Here is a 21,924-nt window from a genome sequence, read left to right as displayed (position 1 = left end):
AACTTTTTATTGAGGAAAGCTTGAGTAAAAACACTTTTATTACATAAATATTAAAAAGGACAAACTCGGGACAGCAAGAAAACCACAGAAAATATTTACATAGACAGTCAAGAAATAGTGCTATAGAAATGGCTCTATGAAAAGGAAAACATGACTAGATAAATACTCCAGTGAAGTACTTCTAAGGGGAAGGGGAAGATGACACTTCCCTGCTTCTGCTGAGGAACCCGAGCACTGGAAGCTCTGACCACCCAGTGGCCCTGAGGTGACAAACAGGCCTCACCTCGCAGGGGACTGCACTCATCATGCAGGCTGGCGTGCAGAAGCTGAGGGGAAGTTCTTTGTCCCCAGGAACAAACAGGGAGGAGAAGCTTCATGCTGCTGAGCAGCCGCTCTGCACAACAGCCTTTTCCAGTGCCAAGTATGGCAGCAGAGAAGCTCAGCACGGGGGAACCTGCTGCTTTCCAACGCGTGCATTGGAATAAACGACCGGCTTTCCTGCAAGTTCGCACAGATCCAAAGATCCTTGGATGGCGAATGTCTGTCCTGCCTCTGTCGTCCTCACCAAGAGCCTGTGTCACGCAGCTGGCACGGCAGAGACACCCGTTTCGCTCTGACAGCACAAGGCCTTGGCAGCCACAAGCATCTCTTACCTGAAGATGACCTCTGGGCTGAACTAGCTGAACACGGGGTTTCTTGGCAGCCGGACAGAAGATAAAACTGCCAACACTGAGCACAGTGTGGAGACAAGTCTGCACAAACCTCCCTTACTTAATCTGAATTTAAAAAACCAAAGGCTAAAACTCAACATGGCAGAGGTTGAGCAACAAGGGCCTGCACAGACATAAAGGACTGCAAAAGAGAAAGAAAAACACTAGCATGGAGTTCTAACTGCCTACACCTCACAGGTCTCTACGGCTGTGGAGTTAAAAGCTTATACATTTTATTACTTCTTAAGATATCTAAAGAGAAAGGTATCTATATGAGAGAGTATTTTAAAGGATTTTATATGTTCTAAAGGTCTACTTTAACATTAAAATGACCACAAAGTTTCAAAAGATTCCAGCTAGCTAATGGGTCAGAGGGAAGCGCATCAGTGCTAACTGGACGCATGGCTCCAGTGTTCACGAGAAAGGAGTGGGGGGGTATTTCTGTTTAAACAAATCTAAGTTATTTAAAACCAAGAAAAATAGATCTGTATTCATTTGTAACAAACATTTTTTACTAACTTAAAATCAGTGAAAAGATTTCCCGGTCTGAGATGTTGTTCTTTGGTGAGAGCTTCTCAAGAGCTCTACTAAATGCTAGTTTGTAGATAGGTTTGGATCAGCAGTTTAAAATCTTCATAAAAATTCAAAACATATCGTCCTCATCAGACTCCTCCAAGTACCGGACAGGCTTTTTGACACGTTCAGGCCTGGTATGGGGCACGGCTGCTATGGGGCTGCCCGCACGAGCAGTTGAAACAACAGCAAAGCTATCGTCGTCTTCCCGCTTGGATTTCTAGAGGGAAAGCATAGTCAAGAAGTGAATCATGAACCTGAGCATAAACAGGGAACACTCAATTAGCATAAAACACACCAGTGTGTCACGGGTAAGGCGATTGTTCGGACTGATGAGACCAAACCCACCATCTGGGATAAGTACGTGTGCCCGACCCCCCTTTCTCACCCACCTTCCCCCCACCCAGCAATAAAGACGGGTGTGGCAGAGGGGGTTCTACCCCTACCACACTTTTTCTGCCAGAATAACCGACACCACGCTCCGCGGTACCCCCTCGGCTCTAACGGGTGGCAGAGTACAAACCTTTGCTGCAACTGATTTGGAAGGCTTCGAGCCAAAATCTGAATCTGAATCCGAATCCAAAAAGCTTGGCTGCCTTTTGCTAACTTTCAGCCCCTTGGTCTGGCCATGCTTCTTGTCACCCGCTGCTCTAGTGTCAGAATCCAGGGATCCCTCCACCGCTGTCTTCTTGGATTTAGGTGCAGCCTTTTTCTTGGCTAGAATATCCATGATGGACGGCTGGTTATCTGAAATAGAACTCTGTGTTTAAAGCCTTGTTTTGCTGCTTCTCTTCTCATTTGCAGTTTGTGAATTACTTCCAACACAAATACGGCTCTGCACTATACTGCGAGGTCAGCACACAGGTCGTCTTATTTTGAAGCATGGTTTTCTAGAAAGACTGCTTTTTACCAAGATTATGAGAAATGAGGTTGTTTATCTGCTTAGTTCCACTACATTTAGAGGATCAAATTAAAATGTACCCAAAGCAATTTACAGACTATTTCAGATTGAAAAGTCCCAAACTCTCAAGGCTGTGTGACCAATCTCATACCTTCAAAACTTTTGCACAGGAAGGGAATGAATTTATCATCTGTACTAAACAGTTACTTGTGGAGTTCTTTCTTACCTATATTTTGACATTTTTTTAACAGCATCTTGAAGCATGTCTCCAAGTTAAGCTGAAATGAGCAGGCCATTTCTGAATGATAATAGGCTTTCTCAATTTAGAAGTGGAAGAAACAGCTATTTTGCTGTGAAGTAACATACTATTTTACTGCTGGGATCAAAACCAGCTAGTGATGGAATATGCAAAACAGCTTTCAAAGTTTGACAAAGACTCTGGGCAGTTAAGTTTAAAAAAACCTGAGTCGAATGCTGTAGATTTATGAGGTCGAGCTAGCACTAAATAGATCAAGCTACCCCAAAGAAGCTTTTCTTCTTCCTGGGAAGCAAGCTACCAAGTAGCTTTCTTCCCAAAAAGACATGAAGTAGAACATTGACTGCAAGACACAAATTCCACTCGGATTATTTCTGCCAAGTATTACATAGCACTGTAGGAAGCATTCACTTTTCCTGTTCCCAAACTAAAATTCACTCCCTTCAAGCATGTCTGAGATGAACTAGAACATGGTATCTTTGGAAACAGATGACTTTAAAAATTACAACAACTAGGCAACCTTTACCACAAACCTCAGATCTTTTCTGAAATGAAAACTCAAGTTATTCAGGCCTCTGAATGCCTAGTAAAATCACTCAGATTTGTTTCCCACAGGAATAATAATTGTTAACTAAAAATGATCTTACTAAACTTTGCCTTACCCTTAGTGGCCCTGGCCTTCTTAGCTGCAGCGGGTATTTTAGATACGGCCTTAGTGCGAGACACAGAGACAGAAGGAGCTGCAGAAGCTTGACTCACATTTTCATTAGCAACATCCTGGACTTGAACTGAACAAAGAAAGCAGAAGGTAAGCCTGAAAAAGTCAAATTATCTACTCTGCCTATAAACATTAGAGCAGAAGGAAATAATTTTGATCCACTTTATAAAAAGAACAACTGTTAAAACTGGATTAATCACAATTTCAAGTCAGAAACAGACGAAAGGTCTGGTGCACTGAAACCAACTTGTACCCTAGCATCAAAGTTTCTTTGCAAGACCTTGTGACTAAGATCTGGCCTTTGTCAGTGTTAAGCACTGATCAGAGTGCCCAGTGCACTCTCGTGGGGTTTTAGGAAAATCAACAAGGTTTAGAAGGTCTTGTACTCACCAGGGATAGCGCTTTGCACTGGCTTTTTCTTCGGAGCTTTAGCTGCTCTTTCAGTGGTTCCCCTAGAATAGAAAACCCCAAGTATTTTTTCAACTTATGATGCACTAAATAGGTGCATTGAAGAAAAAGAGCTATTAATTTCTATATAGCATTAACACTAGAAGCACAACTAATTTCCAGTGACTATGTGGACAAATACTCACTTTGGAGCAGCTTTGGGCTCGGGAGAAGGTTTTTCTTTTGAGTTTGTATCCGATTCAGTGTTGCCTTCACTGTCACCCTGAAATTCAGACTCCTCATCTGAGCTAGAGAGATTTGCGTCTGAGTCCGAACTGATTATGGTCTTGACTTTGGCTGATGAAACAACACAGATGTATTATTTTACACATTTGGCAATATGCAGCTCAGTTTCTTTTTCAATGTTTTAGCTGCAGTTATTAAAAAAACAAAGATCTGAATAAAAACAAGCAGATATTGAGCCTGCCAGTGAGAAGACTCCAAATCACAAGTGCATTCTGTGCTCACTTACCAACAACGCATTTGATTTTCCAAGACAACTGTGTAATTAAAACCAATAACCTTATTTTTCTAGTCACCCATTTCTGCTTTTCTTTGAAAAGCATTGTGAAAATCTGCTCAAATGGTAGAAATATTTAGTTGTTATATACAGTAAAATAAAAATTATTTCTGACCAAGATCGCAGACTCTGGGAGCTCTCTAAATAGTCTGTTCAACTTTCTCCTCCACAGACCGCCCCTCTTCTGCATTTGTGTCGTCACTCACCTACTGCTTGGCGAACCAATCTCTCTCTTTGAGGAGGTGCTTCAAAATCAGACTCTGAATCAGACCCTGAGTCAGACCACGGGTTTCGTTTCTTCATTTTCTTTAATGGCTTAAATGGTAGAGTGGCCTGTCTCTTAGCACCTGAAAAACATTGAGAGGCAGGATGAACCAGCAAACTTCCACGTGTACTTCAGGCTCAGCAGTTCAAGCTCACCTTAGAAATACATCACTAAATTCAGAGGATCCTGGCTTAAAGATTGAAGAGAAATAGTAATCTATCCCACTTGACACTTATCCAGGATCACTTTCTCTCTCACCTAGTTTTTCCAAAAATACTGATCTGAGATGTTACTCGTCACCTTCAGGAAGAGGTCAGATAACCAAATTTACAACGCTTCCCCTTACTTTCCATTGATGGAATAACACATAAAAGCATTTACCTTGCTCAGTATTAAGCTTCTGCACTAATCTCTGCTTAAGGCCTGAAAACTCTTTGTCTCCTGATGTGTTTTCTTCCTGATTCTCATCAAATTCATTTTTTTCACTCTGAAGGTACAAGCAGATATCAGATAGCGAGTCAGCTCACACAATTAGAAGAGGCACACAGAGTAATGTAGAAAGGAGCTGCTTATTTTAGACATATGAAAGTCAGTGATAGAAGAAATCTCAGTTTGTGAAACAAACTGCGTGCAAAATTGATTACAGCCAAGTAAATCATGCTTGATCTGTCCCCAGATCAGGTGACTTAAAATGCAAAATCCAACATTAACAAAAACAGGAACTTTGTCCCCACTCCTGAGAGCGCTTTTGTACCGCCTTTGTGTGCTGATGGTATGGCTCTAGGGTGTGTTGAGGATGCAGAATTGAACAGGGTGGGTTAAAAACAACAATGCAAGTTATGTGGAAAAACTGTTAGATGGAACCATCTGTAGGAAAGGAGCAATATGTCTGGCTTACAGGTCAAAACAGGTGAGGGGATATTTTAATTTTCTATGTTGCAAATGGCTGAATGGCATAATGTCAACTAGCCCTATAAAAAGAGTTAAATCTTCTTTATCTCCTTGATATCAAGAACAATACTGTCATTAAGTGGCTGAAGGCCTTACTGGAAATGCAAAGGCTGATCAAGAGAAGTGAATTTACTAGCTGTATTTCCTGCCTGCTAGAGGATTTATAAAATTCCCAAGACACCTAGAACAACCTTACTTGCATCTGCCTTTTCATTTCTAAGCTACCAACCCATCTTTAACATTGCGATACAAGCTCTTGCCAAAAGATTTCCCTCTAAGCCGTCTCCTGATACGTTAGCGAATCTGTTCCCCTTTAGACTGAGAAACATCCATTTCCAGTGTTCCCCATGTCCTAGTATTCTGTCCCTCTCCCTGAAGAGCTGCTTCATCAGGAGAAGTTCAGCTAACAAGAACTTGCCTTTCTTTAGGACTGTATTGAAGAGGACGTAAAGAAAGCTTAAGCATTCAGAATGTTTCTTTTTACCTTTATTTTCTTTTTAGTTCTCTTCTCTGCCTCTGCCTTCATCTCTGCAGTTATCTGAGGAACAACCCTTATGCCATGAGGTGATGGCATTACTTCTGACAGTTGCACCTTCTTCACTTTCGTTTTCGCTCCTTTCACCTTTAAAGGTTTACCAACATGACCTGCAATCTCATCCTGAACTTGCTTGGCTTCCACCACCTGCAGAGGTGAGCATAAAAGAATACAACCATGAGAATACAGAAGAAAATGTACTACTGAAAAAAACCACTATCACAGCCCTTGCAGTAAAGCACTCTATACTTGCTGATAGATTTCCTACCGTCAGTTTAAATGAAGCTTCCCACTCTGCTACAGGTTTGCTCATTTTCAAGGAATGATTTAAGCCAGAGCTGTAGTTTGGCTACTTGGAGCGTAAGAAGAGACACAGGCAGTGACCAGGCATGTTGGTGCACAGACACCTGCCCACAATTAGGGCTCTGTTCAGTGAAGTCCAGCTCCTCCCTCACCTTTTCAGTGTCGAAAAAGCCCTTTGATCTACAACTCTTCAGACTATAACCTAGTACTGGTTTTCTCTCAAGCCCTCCTCACTACTCAGACTGGTAATTGACCACCTTCCAATGGCCACCTTGGTGTTTTGACTTCCTGGACCAAAGCAGTGCTAGTCCTATCCAAGCTAGGAAGGTGAAGAAAGCTTTCATTCTCCTCAATGAGTGCAAGACATAGGAGTTATCATTTTTTGTTTCCTTGTTATGACAAAAAAGTCAACGAAGATCTGTGGATAAGACTACAAGGGAGTCAGTCATCTGTACTGAAGATTGACATACATCAAGTTCTTCAACAAAGACAGCAAGGTCTTCCTTCCACAGATCAGAGGGACTCTTGCACTTAAGGTTTTCCAGCTCCTTTTCCTAAAGGGAATCACAGTTGATAATCAGTCACATATTTTAATCCACCATCAAAAAAATATATAACAATGCTTTTATAAGAAAAGGAAGGAACATACTTTCTTATCTCTCTGCTTACAGAGCTCATCTTTCTTCTCTTTAGTCAGATACCAAAGGGGCATGTTCAGCAGGTAGTTGAAGTCTGGTCCGGTAGCTGCAGCCGATTCTTTGTCACTCTCCTCCTCCTCCTCCTCCTTCTCCTCTTCCTGAATGTGGATTTAAAACAAACATTGTCAACAAATATATTGACATACTAGGGTAGGGTTATTGATCAAATTTGGACTACATCACAGGTACTCCATGTCCTTATGGTGTCCTAGGCTCTTCTAGAACTATTCAGAAATGGATAAAGTTACGTTTCATAAAGCCTCAGCAAGTATTGCACAAAGGAATCAATCTGAAAAAACAATTCTCCAAATCTCTCTTGCTCTACTCTGTTTGGCCTCTCTGTTTTGATAGTCCAGATTTTCTCCTCAGGCTACTTAAAACTGTCATCTTCCTCACAGCCCTTCCACAACTGTGTCCCACAGGTGGAAGGAAACCCTTAAGGAAGAGCAGAAATTGATGTGGCAAGAGGACTTGACCTGACAGACTCAAACCTGAATGACTAGGTCTCAGTGCCTTCTGAACAAGACACTGAATTTTTGCTTGTCTTGTATCTCCTGTCACAGACATACCAGACACGCAAATGAATCCTACAAATTGAAAAGTAACTTGGGCTTCTTCGTACGAATTATGAAGCTTCAGAGATAGGGGCCAGTTCGGATATATTTAGAGAGGATGACTGAAGTGTTACCTTGTTTTGCGATTCCTTCCAAGCCTTCACTGGATCAGATTCATATCCTCTCTGGATAAGAACTTGAATCAACTCTTTCTTGGGTTTGTTTTCTGTAAACAGACATTTCAGGATTGTCAGTTAGTGACCATTACCAATTACTGTTAGGAAAGACAGATGAGCTTTAAATTTTGGATCCCGTGGTTCTAGCAGCTCAGCATCCTATTGGGCTCTAAAATAGCCTTTCCTCATCAGAGGTAGGACATGTGGAAGAGCCTGAAATAATAAATACAGTTAGACCACTGGAAATATTTTTCTTCACTTCCATGTATGCATTTCCTCTGCCCTAAGTAGTTTTTGAACTTAGAAAAAAACCAGGTGTGATGGTATCAAAAAGGTTTCACAATAATAGGCAGGCAGGTGGAGGAAAAAAAACCCTGATAGCACTCAAAGGCTTTGGTATAGCTTGCACCTCATTAGACATCACGTAGGAAACTTATGCTGTAAGTACCCCAACTGGTGGAAATGCTTCAGCTGGAATTTGTCACTTTTTAAGGTATCAGAAGCAATCAACCACAAGACACAAATACAAATGAAACCAGCTCTGTCAGCCTTGGAACTACTTATTACAAAAACCCAAGAAAATGCATTTTGGGGGCAATTATTTCTCTTCCTGAGTCAAGTCAAACAGACACAGGCTGTTGGGATTATTGGGCTGCCTTCAGATACAAACCACGAAGTGCTTTGTCTAGCTGCATCCTCGATGAATGCAAGTGAAATACAGACTGCCTTTTAGACTGAGGTGGAAAAGTTGATTGAAAAATTTGAATGCTGGGAACAAAGATCTGTTTCTTTTTCTAGCTCATGATTCTCAGATGCTGCTAACTTCTTGGAGTATCTTCTAAGTTTGAAACCCCAATCCACTGAGAACATGATTTGGAATATTTTTGCAGAGGTTCACAAAGATAACAGAGGGACATGGGTTTTTAAGAAGTATGCATTTAAACAGAAAACAGTACCCTTTTCTAACCCCACCAGTACTTAACTTATTTCTACTGAGTCAGAAATAGATAGGAATTATTGCTAAACTATTAAAAAAAAATTCTACTCTCAAAATAGAGTCAAACACACAGTAAGAAGGCTGTACGAATATCCCATTTTGATTAACATGTCCATAATGCTCTATAGACCAAGGATACTCTGTGAAGCATTTTCTTCTTGTGCGTTACTGGAACAGAAAGATAAGCTCTGGTGTAGTTTGTTAAAAGCCAGTCTGGGGCTGAGGGGGTGCTGACAGAACTCAAGGGAACACCTAATTCTTCTCCCAGTTTCACAGACCGAGTAACCAAGAACAATGCATACCGATCACAATTTTGCCATCTATTTTCTCCAGGATGAAACGAGCCTGGTTGCTCAGTTTTGCAGACTCGGCACCTAGCATTCCAATAAGCCATTCTTTTCTCAGACTGTAATATCGGAGCCTGAGTTCAAAGAACTCTTTAAGAATATCCTGGGGAGAGTCGTACTTCTTGAGAAAGCCGACATGGTCAAAAAGAACCTAGATGAAAGAACACAAGCATTATGATGATAAAACTGATTTCCAAAAGCACTGAAAATTAGCTATAACACAGATGTGATAGCACAATTGAATTATTAGCCAACAAATTATAAAACCGTAGTGTTGTTTTAGAAATTACTTCGGTTTACAAGCTTGGCAGCAGAGACAATTTTAGAATTTCAAAGTTCTTGAAAACACATAGTAGGGTTAAGGTTACTTGAATCTTAAAGCTATCTGTAGGATAAACATCTTGCATCAAGCTTCACACATTGTCAGAATCCAGACATTCAATAGCGGTGCTGTTGTCACAACAAAGGTCTCTGTAAACTGTGTGATTTCAGATCACTTTGACTCCTTCAGGCAAAACCATACCACTCGGGGCCAGTTCCCAAGCCAGTCTCTTGACCTTTTGAAGGTATATTTAGAAAGCTGATTTAAAACCAGTAACAGCAGAAAAATTGAAGTGAATAGGTTACTGGAAGAGTATTTTTTGTTACACACAGCAATCGCAGCTGTCCGTACAGTCTTTGAGTTAAACCAAAAACTTCCTTCAGCAAAATCTATTACATACCATGGAGTTGCATGTTAAATTTGTTTGGAGTTTGAAGACCTTATGCAGCCCCACTGCTTTAGCTTCCGCTAGTTTTTCTTCAGTCATCTTCACTATAAACTTCACTGTCGTGTCTGTGTGATATTCTTTATAGTCTGTGATTAGTGGGGGTGTCTTCTCAGTCCCATTTAACATTGGCTCCAGAACTTGCTCTTTATAAGTCTGACAAAAGAATCGAAGTCAGACTTATGTTTTCCACAGAGATTAAAAGCTCCAAAACCCGCTAATCACTTTTTGCTTTGCAGGGCAAACTCTACATTCCCAGGGCAAATTCACTGTTTATTACCTGTGTCCATGTTCTGACAGGCAGCTCAGTGATCTCAATGGTTGTAGAATCAAGGATGGACACTTCACCACTTATCACATACTGATTAGGTCCCAACTCATCTATTGTGCCTTTGAAATTTTTGTAACTAGGAAGCTAAGCAGAAAAGGACACTGGATTCAGTTTTGTGTTGATGCTTCAATTTTTAAGCACTTGCATGAAATGCTCCAGTATGTGCTAAATAAACTAACGAGCAAGACATTGTTTTTTAAATACATTATTTACCATTGGCAACGGCTCTTCTCCATCCATCAGACGACGGATATTATTCACAACTTCCCTGATATCAAAGTTGGGGATCTTACAGGACCAACCAGTACCAATCCCTTCTGCCCCATTTATCAGCACCATTGGAATGATAGGCATATACCATTCCGGCTCCACACGTTGATTGTCATCATATAGGAACCTCAGGATATTGTCATCCATTGGTGGGAACAGCAACCGTGCTAGTGGGCTAGAATGAAAAAGAGAATTTAAGCCCAAATTCTTCTTACAGAACAGTGACCACCATGCAAAAAGAACCCCCCAGAAAACAAACAAAACACGTAAATCAGGTTTATTCCTATCAGCCAGCCTTAGCCATACAGCCTGGGTGTCTATGTTAGGAAACTAGGCTTCCAGAGTACACTCAAAACAGAGATGCATCTTCAACGATCTCACTGATCTCTACAGGTTCCATTGACTATATGGGACCCTAAAATCGTACTTTTACATATGTAAATTAGATGTTTAATGTCTGGGAAGACTTCAGTTCTCTGTATACCTTGCTTTAGTACAATCATACATGTGCTCATGTAACAGATTTGATCAAGTTCAACCTGAATGACCATTGGGCCATAGAGACCACAGCACTGTACACTTTCAGACACTAGAACTTCATTCTCCCAAATCAAGTTCATTTTTTATTATCCTACCCAAATTTCTCCCTTTGTTTTCATTCCCATTTCCATTTCCATATTCTCGGCTATACCTTTCTGTTCTCTGGGATGATAACCAAGTTTACATATCTGAATCTAGGATCCAAATCTCACTTCAATTGTTGCTATTCTGAGTATGCAAGTAGTCCAAAGTTTTAAAGGGACAAAGTAAATTCATTTTTCATTTTAGATGCTGTCAAATTGAGTCCTGTAGCATGCTAAGAACATTTAAGACAACATGAAATCTTTAATGCTGACCTGAGCATTGTAAAGATGTATCGAGGGCTGGCAGAGTCTTTCCCACCATGGAGCCTTGTGCCAAACTGACCAATAGGCTGTAGCAAGTTGAGGTTGTTACTGCCCACAAAGTTCTGAGCTAAGTTAATAATAGTCATCATCAGTGATGCCTGCAATAGAGGAAGGTTTAAAGCTAAAAATGCAGAATTCTTCACTGAATGGACAAAGTTAAAGGCAAAATTCTCACCAAGAACAGAATTGATACAGAAGATAAACTCAACTAATAAAATGCTGGAGGAAACTCTCACTGAAAGCGCTCCCCAAGATCCTCTAGTCTGGATGACTAGATATATTCCAGTCACCCACCATATATTGCTATGTACCTGTTCTTGAAACCTCCAATGAAAGATTCTATCGGTCTCCCAAGAGAAGCTTGTTAGCAAGCACAAGAAGTGCTAAACTTCTCCTATTAACATCTGCCTAAATCTATCACAAATAAAGCAGGTTTTTCCCTGTTCTACATTTTGAATGAAATATACTCCCATAAAGTCTAGGTAGGACAGGCAGACTGACCATGAAATTAATAATGAAGTATTAACAGCAGATATACAGCCACTTTGCTTTAGCTTTTATACTCAAACACCTAATCCTGCTTTAGAGACATCTTAACTGCCAAGTCAACAGAAGGGCTTTTTTGCCTTTCATTTAAAAAGCATTTTGCACAATTAGGCCAGGTTCTTACTTCACCGTGATGGTATGAAGACATCTCAGCTACAGAACCAGCCAGCTGAGCAACCTTCACCTCCCGCTTATCATTTCGTTTGAAACATGTGAAAAGAACTTTTCTTTGACCTGGCTTCAAACCTGTATAAAAAAGAAAAGACCTTGTGATTAGAACACACAATGTGTTTCAGTTAGCTTCTGCTCTGTAGAGACTGAGAACTACTTACATACCTAAAGATTCTGCATCAGGAGAGTAAGGTACTTGCAATAATATATTACAAAACGGACAAGACACTTAATCCAAAGATTAAGAAACTTGGGACAGCAGAAAACGGACTTCAGAACACTGACCCTGAAAACTCAGCAGGTTCCCTGATTCTGATGATATGACATACACACACCCATTTAGTAAGTTCTGGGGAATGCACTATGCAGAATCACTATCTTGAAATAACTTACCATCAACCAGTGACGGGATTGATCTTTCATTATCTGAGTTTGAGAACAGCACTAACTCCTTGTTGATGAAGTCATTGTATGTCAGGTTACTAGTATTTTTCCCATATAGGTATTCCTAAGAAAAACAGGTGCAAAATTGTCTTAATTTTAACAAGGTCTAATCTGTTTTTTAGCTCATACTTGGCTAGTTTCACTAAAACGGAAGCTCCTTGTAAGACTAGCTAAACACAGCTCAAGGGCTGACATTCTTAGCATGGCAAAGTGAAACATTGCTTCCCATGATGCAGGCCCATTTTTTGAGAAAAAAGGTCTTCATACAATCCTGCTCGAGTTACCATTTCCCTATTGACAAAGTAATTTGAAAGGTAAGAGTTAAAAACAAAATTAACTGTTGGACAATTGACAATGAGGCCACGCTGACAAGATGAGAGAAGCTGCTGCTCTGCAAAATCTTGCAACATTTTAAGTGTCCCGCAATGCAGTGACTGACTCACTGACTTGAAGCTGTGAGCAGCCCTAGCATACCAGAATGAAGCTGAGAACAGCCCCAGGGAGAGACAGGAAAGCAGTTTCCTTATATACATAAACCTTTTACCTCTGGCAGACCATGCAGCTTCCGTTGTCTTCTGTCCTCCATGAAATTAGTCAGCCACTCCTTTCGCTCCTCTATCTTCTTCTTGCTAAAGGCCTGTATATTACAAAATGAGAAGTAACTCAATTCTAAGACATTCTGTGGTGTGCCCTATTGGACCACTTGAGAAAAAGAAAGCATACAGGAAGAGTTTACCCAGGAGAATAATGTGCTAAACAGGCTGACTTAATAGCCCAAGAAGCGCAATAAAAAGTTCTTGTAGCTAAACATATTTAAGAGCATAATTTCCACCAGTCTTTAGGAGACACGGTAGTTAGGTTTAAATGTATAGATTTTTAACACAATAACATAAAACTAAAGCAGATTTGGGGGGAAATTAATATTTTGGGGAAAAACTTGTTTTTTTGGCATTGCCTAATATCTCGAAATACTTAAGAGTCAATGACTACTGCAGGTGAAGAAGTTCACAGAAGCGAGGACTGTTTTAATCCACTGGTGAACCATTTTACAAGAAGAAAATCTGGGGGAGAAAGGGAAGGCCTGACTTGGAAAAAATTGCAGCAGAATGTGCAGAAAAAGGTTAAAAGAGTATTTACTATTGTGTCTGAAAATGCCAATTGGTTTGTAGTGATTAATTTGTTCTGAGCTATATTTAAAAACCATCATTAAAAGGGTACTCTTGGCCTGAGGTCTGTGGACAGATGTGCTTCTACTGGTTAGATTAAAGCCGTAGCCTTGGTAACAAAGAGATTGTCTCAAGCCCAAAGGCCTCTAAGAGCATTTTAAGAGAAAATACACAGCAATCTAAACAGTGGAATACCAAAGGTAGTAAGTCAGCAATTAAATCAAGTGTTAGTTACCAGGGTGATCGCAGCATCATCTTCAGGACCAGAATATTTAAAACCAATTCGATGTTTAGCCATATCTGCAAAGTATTCTTTAGCCTCCTTCGATGTGCTGGTACCCAAACCTGCAGAGACAGTACTAGTTAATCCTAATAACTTCTTGCTTAAATTAAGTTGCAGTTAAAAAATACTTTGCTATGCCTAGTTTCTGTGACACATCATATAAATGTACAGCAGGAAGATGACTTACTGAAAACTTAGGTTATTTTAAAAATCACAAGAATTACAGCTAAGTGAGCAGTTGCATGTTGTACTTTTGGATTTTGTCTTTAACTCCTGTAGATATCTGAAATGATTAACTGCAAATTGGAAATGATTCCTCATCATCCATTGTTCTGCAGTTGGCAACTTTCTTGTTGGTATTAAGCAATTCTGGAGTAAGTACTTAGAGCTTACAATGCTAACAGTACACAAGGACTGTAGGGAAAATAGCACATAAAACTGAGCATAATTGCCTAAGAGGGCTGAAGTAGTTCCACTTTGAGAGATGTTATTGAGATTTTATCCAGTTAGAGGTTATTGTTTCCGGACTTCTATATTTTATTTTATGTTGCATGTATTTGTAACAAGAATATCTTAGGACGGAAGAGACACCAGGTCCAAACCCTTTCTGCAAAAGCAGGGCTAACTGAATTTAATCATGAATGGTCTTACTTGGATCATTTAATTTCACCATACTAAGTCTTCTACAAACCTTTATAGTACTTGATTTTCCATGAATTGTAGTTCTGTGTACTGTTTTTCCATTCTTCAAATTCAGGAATGCTGTAGAATGCAATTTCTTCTTTGTTTTTAGAGGCCTACAATGAACAAATATTTTAACTGTGAAATGAGAGACTGATTTGGACCAACGGATCCTTACTCATTCACCTTACCATCTAGCCAACCCTTACCTTTATGATGGGAGTAATAAATTCCTCCAAAAAGTTGTGCCTTAGAAGGGATGGCCAGTTGTGATGGATGAAGTTAATCAGCAAACCTTTGATATGTGATCCATCCTGATCCTGATTTAAAAAGGGAAAAAAAAAAAAAAAAAAGACATATTTTATCAGGGACATGACGGAATTGACAATTGTTAGCTTAATAGCAAATGATTCTATAATTCCTGCTGACCCTATTAACTTTCACTTCTAAAAAGGTGACCATGCGTTGTTTAACTACTGAAAATTAAGAGAAATGGAAAAGACACATTCTTGGTGAAAAAAGGTATCAAGGACTGGTCAAGGACCTTGAATCAGCAGACTGGAAAGACAGTATTTAGCTCTTTGGTGATGCCACTCCCCCCTCTACTTTATCTGTTTTGTTTTGTGGCTGAAAAGACATTATGACCCACTAAAATATAGAACGATAAAAAGAAACAAAGAGAGAGAATTAGGTACAACAATGGCAGTGGGAGAAAGGTAGTATTTTCTTTTTTCCTTTGTATTCAAGTGTTTATTTTCCTCTCTCAATTTTCAATTTTAGTGAACCTAACCTGATCTGTCATAATCATAATCTTTCCATAGCGAAGACTCTTTAAAGATTCTTCATCTTCATAGTTCTTTTTATATTGTAAACCCACAATCTTGATGATGTTGTTGATTTCAGCATTTTCCATAATCTGGAAAAGATCACACGGAATAAAAACTTGTCTTTCAGACTTAAAATGTAGCTCAAAAAAGTCTAAAATTATCCATAAGTATACTGTTGGCTGAGCTTTGTCTTGTCAGTGTTTTTTTGCTGTTTAGAAACTTACAATTTCTAAACTGAAGTCTAATGCTTAAATTATTCTAGATCATTCCAAACATTTTCTAGTCCACAGGACAAACACTATCCCTTCAGGCAAAACATCGAACAGGACTTAATCAATATTCCCACTTAACCAGCAAGGCAGGCTGAAGGTGAGACTAGACTCAGGCATTTAATATATTACTCCTATGAGTTAGTGTTCCAGGGGTTCAGCTGTACCGACTCAGTTAAAACACATTGCATTACACAAAGCATACCACGCCTTCTAACATGCAGGTTATAACGATTTTCCAACTAACCTGCTTATGAGAAGCTTCTCTGACGTTGAGTATTTTCCCACGAAGGGGAAATACTCCGTATTTGTCTCTACCAACCACTCCTAGACCAGAGACAGCCAGTGTTTTGGCTGAGTCTCCCTCAGTCAGGATAAGTGTACAATCTAAAGAATTCTTGCTGCCTTTAAAAAAAAAAAAAAAAAAAGTCAATTTTCTAATTACAAAGTGAAATCAAAGCCTGCATACTCACAAATAATAATAAATATCTTCTAACACATACAGGTTTTGTTGCACTGCACACAGTAAATGGGGATAAACATAGTAAATGGGACTGTAAAATGGGGGAAAAAACCTATAATTACAGGTTTTCTTGTTTTTCCTTAGGAGACAATTCTTTCGTTTGTCTAACAAACAAGTTTTAACTGTTTTTGAATGAATTGGTTACAAAGCATGTATAACACTTACCAGCATCATTGGCATCATCCAGCTTAGGAACACCCTTAATCTTAGTGTGTTTCACAGCCGAACATTTCTTATTCAGCTGGCTCTGAGCTTTAAATTTTACCCAGTTTAGGATACTTTCAACAATGCCACAGGCAACTGCCTGCAATACAAAAAATAACCCCAAACAATTGTGGGAAAAGCCTTAACAATGACAGAATTTTAAGTTACATATTTTTTCTTTAGTTCATGACATTACTTCAAAAGTATATATTTGCCACATTAAACATAAGATGCAGTTTTATGGACATCTTGATTATCCATGTATATCAGTACTTACACCCTTAATAAATTTTTCACTCAGTTTACATGTTGAGCCAAAGTTCTTTGCCTGCAGAGTCATGTTCTCCTTAGTCTGAGAGTCAAATGTTGGGTTTTCAATTAAGGCATTCACGAAAATCCACATGTGGTTCTTCACCTATAGTTAAATACAACATGCACCACACATTATACAGGCTCACCTCAGTAACAGCAGTGCATTCTGACATTTGCCTGTCAGAATTACACAGTGAGGAAAAACTCAGTGATCACTGTATGTTTTTGAATTTTCCTAGATGTCTCAAAAGAATTTAGGACAGCTAATGAACATTCATGAACAATGTTATATGATTTGGGATGTCAAGGAATCAGCAGCTCTCAGCCTAAATAGGTATTATCTAAGAGATACTGAGTTTTAGTGCATCTACACTGACTTAGAGTGTTCTGATTACAAAACGCAGCAGCCAAACTAAGAGAAGATTGTTAGTTGGCTTCAGCTGGACAGTACGAGACTTCTGTAATTAGCAATTTTATATATATTGTCTGTACAATGGAAATATGTATTATTAATTAATGTACTAATGCATTAAGCTGTAGTTACAATTTGCAATAATGCTAGAGTTGTGTTTCCCACTGGGGAAATTCTGACATTGTACCTGAAAAGGCTTCACTCCAACTCCGTTTTTGTTCTTCTTTTTCACAACGTCAATGATTTTAGTCACAAGCTGGTCAGCTATATAATCAACGTGCCTGCCACCCTAAGGGAAAATGGGACCAAAGACCTGGTGGTGATTCCATTAAAAAAAAAAAAAGTATGCATATCTATTTAAAACTTTAAGGATAGTCTTTGCAACATTAAGCAACTAAGTATTTTTCACTAACATGTATACATTTGAAAATAGCTAAGAATATTAATGATGAAGAATATGGCATTAGCTTGTCTAAATAAACTGAAGAAGAGTTACCTTTGTAGTGGCAATGCTGTTGACAAAGCTAACTTGCTGGAAGCCTTTTTCACTTAAAGTCAAACACACTTCCCACCGAGAATTTACTTCCTCATGGATAACCTTAAGCGCATTACCAGTTTCATCTACTTTGTCCTTCAGATAGAGGTCCACATAACTGCGGAATCCTTTCACCTGCATACGGATGAAAGCAGATGACTCGTTTATAACAGCTCCTATAAATACTTAATTCATATCCTCCTGAAAAGTGGGCAGAGAAATCACTCATGCAAATTTTTCCTTTGCTATGTATAATGACACAAATTGCTTCCACAAAATCTCACTGTTTAAATGGCATGAGAAATACAGATATCACCGTTTCTTTTAAATGGTCACTTACAGGCAGCCTCTGTCCATTTAGGAAAACTTTGACATCCTTCGTGGATCCAGCAATATCATATGCTCTTCGAGACATTAGTGCTACAATGTCTTTATCAAGAATTGTCATTTTGAATTTTGACAGATCAGGTTGGAAAGTGACACATGTGTAATCTTCTCCATCAAAATATTTCAGTTTCATTTCACCAGCCTTTCCCATGTTGTCTGTCCAGGTCTGAGAAAAGGAGGTTTTGTGAGGTGCAAGTCTAACACACATGAGCAACTAACTTAGTTTTTAAAAGCAGTAAGCTGATTTATGAGTTTTAAATACTTTCAAATTAAAAAAAAACGCTGGTTAAAAACTAGATTCTGATTATGTCTGCTCATTTCATTATTCATTGGAATTACATTTTGTGGTACAGTAACTGTGGGCCAAATTTATCCTAATCACAGTGCACTGATCGCAAGTTATGCCTAGATTTTTGGAACAAAAACTTAGGGTCTTATTTGAAAATCTCGTGTATAATCTTACTAAAATAAGACATGTTCATACCTGCTTGAATAACTTTTTGTATTCACGACACGCAGTTTCCACAGTAAATTTTGTGCTAAATATGTTGCACAGTTTGGCTCCATAACCATTTCGTCCACCTGGAATTAGAAGGAAAGCAGACTTGTGTTATTACCTTTGTTCAAAACCATCTAAAACAATTCCCAACTAACAGGAATTCAGCTACTTCAGCACAATCAAAGTACAACTGTCAATAAGCACCAATATCCTACAAACTCGGTACGCGACTATAAACCCATATTTAATTGGGATTAGTGTTCAAAGAGAATTTTTTCCTGTTCTCATGTTTGTACCATTATTATGATAAAATAGAGCATGGAGACTTCTCTCTGACGGACTTAGAACGCCGCTTTTACGTTGCACCAAGGACCCTCTCCCCCCTCCCTTTAGTTCAGCTCACACATTTAAACCAATCAGGCTGCTCAAAAATACTAGCACATATTTGAGAGTCTTCCCTACCTGTGACTTTCTTCTCATTATCATCGTAGTTGCTGGATGTTAGTAGCTGTCCAAAGATAAGAGCAGGCACATAGACTTTTTCCACTTTGTGTTCAACAACTGGAATACCTTTCCCATTGTTCCATACGCTGATTGTGTTATTCTCTCTAGGGGAAAAAGAAAACCCCATGTGTTTTTAAGGCTGCAAATGACAGAGCTATGAAACAAGTAGTATACAAAAGCTCTGGGGAAAGGCCACCATTTCATCAAGGGCAAATCCTGTTCAGCGAGCGCAGAAACAGCCAGCAGAGGGAGGACAAGTCAAAAAAAACTTCTCAGATCTGCAGATACCGTCTATAAAATGGATCACCAGACATAAAAATCCTCTATCTATGCTCAATGACAGAATAAAAAGATTGAGAGGAAGAAAAGAGGCAAATGGCCACAACAGAAAACAACAACAAAAAAGCAGTCATTTCACAAGTCAGCACTCTGTAAGAGACCAAGGGACTAAACAAAGAAAAAGGTTTTCACAAGTAGTGAATTACATTTGATCTAACTTGGATCGGCCACCTCACAGAGCCCTCCAGTACTACACCAGCTTAGCAGAACAGCATCTGAATGAGAAAATCTAATGCACTTGAGTTGGGAAGGCAATGAACAAAGATGAAATAAAACTTACACATCAATTGTAACTTTAATGCATGACATGCTTTTATCCCTCTGCTTGTTGTCTGCAGCATTGACTAGAATGGAAGAATTATTGTTATTATATTACATTCTCAATCAAGACAAAACTATTAACTATAAAGTGTCTCCAGTAGAATGAATGCAAAAATTCAATACAATGTGACTAATAATCATCTTGGTATGCAAATATTTTGCAAGTTACAAAGAGGAGTACTGCAAGTTAACATAAAAGGGACAATTTGGGGCTGAATTAAATTGATTTTGTAATAGCATGCACCATCATCCCATGAGTGGCTTACTATTAAGTAGCGCTAATGGAAGGACATTAGCATCCAATATTTTGAAGCACAATCGGCAAACACTGTACTCTGTGAACACCATCCATCAGATTACATAATAGACATTACTTGGTCAACAACGCAACCACGTAAAAGTACACTTGATAAGTTCTTATATTTAGTTCCAGTTTCTTAGACATTCAGCACCCATTAATAACTCACCAACCATTGACTCAACAGACAGGTCACCTTACCTAGAATCTCATCAAAGATTTTGTATAAGCCAGGCACGAAGGTCACATCTCTGCAGTTAAGGCCCACATCCTCATCAAAAACCCACATTTGCTGAAAAGAAGGCAAGAAATACATAAGCCCACAGGTACACCTCCTCTTTTGTACCATCAGTTTGTAAGACAGAGGTTTTGTGCTTTATAAACAGATGTTAATGACTTCTCGCCTGCACTGAGGAGTTCAGGCGGCTTAACCCCACGACCCTCCCTTGGCCCGGCCCGCCCCCCCCCCGCACCTGGGTGACCAGCTCCACGGAGCCGATGTAGGTGTCGGGCCGGAGCAGGATGTGCTCCAGCTGCGTCTTCTTCTGGTAGATGTGCTCCACCGAGAGCTGCTTCTTGGTGCCATCGCCCTTGAGCACCCGGAGGTTCTCGTTCGCGGGCTGCTCGGGGGTGGGGAAGACAACGGCAGTGAGGGGCAGCGGGATCCGGGAGGTGAACGGGGGGGCCCGAAGGGGATCAAGTCGGGGGGGGGGGGGGGAGTTGTAGTGGGCCTGGGAGGCAGGGGACCCCGACACGGTACCGAGGGAGAGGATCCGGGGTGTGGATGGGGGAAATCTCAGAGGAACGGGGGATCTGAGGAAACCGGGGGGGCTGAGGGAAGAGGCCGCGGGAGAAGCCCGGGGAGACCCTGAGGGAAGCCGGGGACGCCGAGGGGACGGGGCGGGGGGGGAACCCGAAGCCCTGCGGGGACAGGGGACCGCGGTGTGTGGGGCGGGAGAGGGTGGCGGGGCGCCGCACGCACTCGGAGGGGCGACGGGGAGTGCTGGAGCTCCATGGCGGCGGCGGACGCTGCTGAGCGGAGGCGATGGCGGCCCCAACCGCCCGGCGCCTTTCAAAACTCCCCTCAGCCCGCCGAAACCCTCCGCCAATCGCCGCCCGCGGGCCCCCAGAGCGCCTCCAATCGCAGCGGGAGGGCGGGGACACGGATGCCCTCCTCCCCTCCCTCTCGCCAGTCAGAAGGCGCTCCCGGTGCATTCAAACCAGCCACTCAGAAGGGAAAGCCGCGAGACGGGCAGCAAAATCAGCCAATAGAAGAGCGAAGGGGCGGGCGCTGTGCGGCTGGGCTCCACGCCTGCACGGTTGCCGTTGGTGGTGTGGTGTACTGGGACGCGCAGGGCAGGTCTCCGGGGCTCCACTGGGATACACTGGGCAGCTTCTGGCGACACGCAGGGACCTACTGGACAGGCCCTGCGGACCCACTGGGCTGGCCCTCATGTCACACTGGGGTATACTGTGCAGGCTCTGGGACCCACTGGGCAGGTCGCAGGGACCCACTGGGACGCATTGAGGGGGGGCCCAGGGACCCACTGGGATACACTGGGCAGCTTCTGGGGACTTGCAGGGACCTGCTGGGCTGGCTCGCATGTCACACTGGAGCATACTGTGCAGGCCCTGGGACCCACTGGGGAGGCCCCGGGGACACACTGGGGACACACTGGGGACACTGGGGCACAGCGGTACTGCCTCTTCAACAAGCACCGGGCCCTGGAGCGTGCCCCCCTGTACCTACCCCAGAGCCACCCACCGGGGGGCTGCCGCCCCGTGCAGGCAGAGACCCAAACCTCTCGGCTGCTGCCCGAACCCCCCGCCCCAGCCCTGCCTGCGCACCCTTGCCTGCCCGCTCCTCTGCAGGGAGGGTGATGGTGCCCGCTTCTTGTGCATGGTGCCTCCGTCCGCTGCTGGCACTCCCGGAGGGG

General features: G+C 41.3%; 1 protein-coding gene across 2 annotated transcripts; it reads right to left on the bottom strand.

Moving 5' to 3' along the window:
* On the bottom strand, positions 1-21,055 carry TOP2A (DNA topoisomerase II alpha). 2 transcript variants are annotated; one of them, XM_030021958.2, is made up of 35 exons: positions 20,970-21,055; positions 20,461-20,607; positions 20,189-20,279; positions 19,649-19,712; positions 18,988-19,133; positions 18,511-18,608; positions 17,980-18,192; positions 17,601-17,774; positions 17,292-17,393; positions 16,658-16,795; positions 16,342-16,480; positions 15,901-16,058; positions 15,348-15,473; positions 14,767-14,877; positions 14,568-14,673; positions 13,829-13,938; positions 12,972-13,064; positions 12,377-12,491; positions 11,937-12,058; positions 11,216-11,364; positions 10,263-10,494; positions 9,999-10,133; positions 9,674-9,874; positions 8,907-9,102; positions 7,566-7,657; positions 6,829-6,975; positions 6,650-6,733; positions 5,826-6,023; positions 4,772-4,877; positions 4,332-4,472; positions 3,752-3,902; positions 3,549-3,610; positions 3,103-3,228; positions 1,807-2,030; positions 1-1,503 (listed from the first exon to the last, which is right to left on the bottom strand). In XM_030021958.2, the coding sequence occupies exons 1-35, from the start codon at positions 21,000-21,002 to the stop codon at positions 1,354-1,356; spliced, it is 4,680 nt and encodes a 1,559-aa protein (XP_029877818.1). In that variant the 5' UTR covers positions 21,003-21,055; the 3' UTR covers positions 1-1,353. The 2 variants fall into 2 exon arrangements, with proteins under 2 accessions (XP_029877818.1, XP_029877819.1); XM_030021959.2 differs by lacking the exon at positions 3,103-3,228 and having other exon boundaries at positions 20,970-21,047.
* Between the last annotated feature and the right edge of the window lie 869 nt (positions 21,056-21,924).

Source organism: Aquila chrysaetos, chromosome 8 (genome assembly GCF_900496995.4).
Source record: "Aquila chrysaetos chrysaetos chromosome 8, bAquChr1.4, whole genome shotgun sequence".
In the NCBI taxonomy this organism is placed as follows: domain Eukaryota; kingdom Metazoa; phylum Chordata; class Aves; order Accipitriformes; family Accipitridae; genus Aquila; species Aquila chrysaetos.
This window is presented reverse-complemented; position numbering and strand designations above follow the sequence as displayed.

Coding starts and splice junctions, on each gene's coding strand:
- TOP2A (XM_030021958.2), bottom strand. CDS start 21,002: ATGGAGCTCCAGCACTCCCCGTCGCCCCTCCGA. Junction 12,059..12,376: donor AATCCCGTCACTGGTTGATG/GTAAGTTATTTC, acceptor TTTTTTATACAG/GTTTGAAGCCAGGTCAAAGA. Junction 3,229..3,548: donor AGTGCAAAGCGCTATCCCTG/GTGAGTACAAGA, acceptor TTCTTTGTTCAG/TTCAAGTCCAGGATGTTGCT.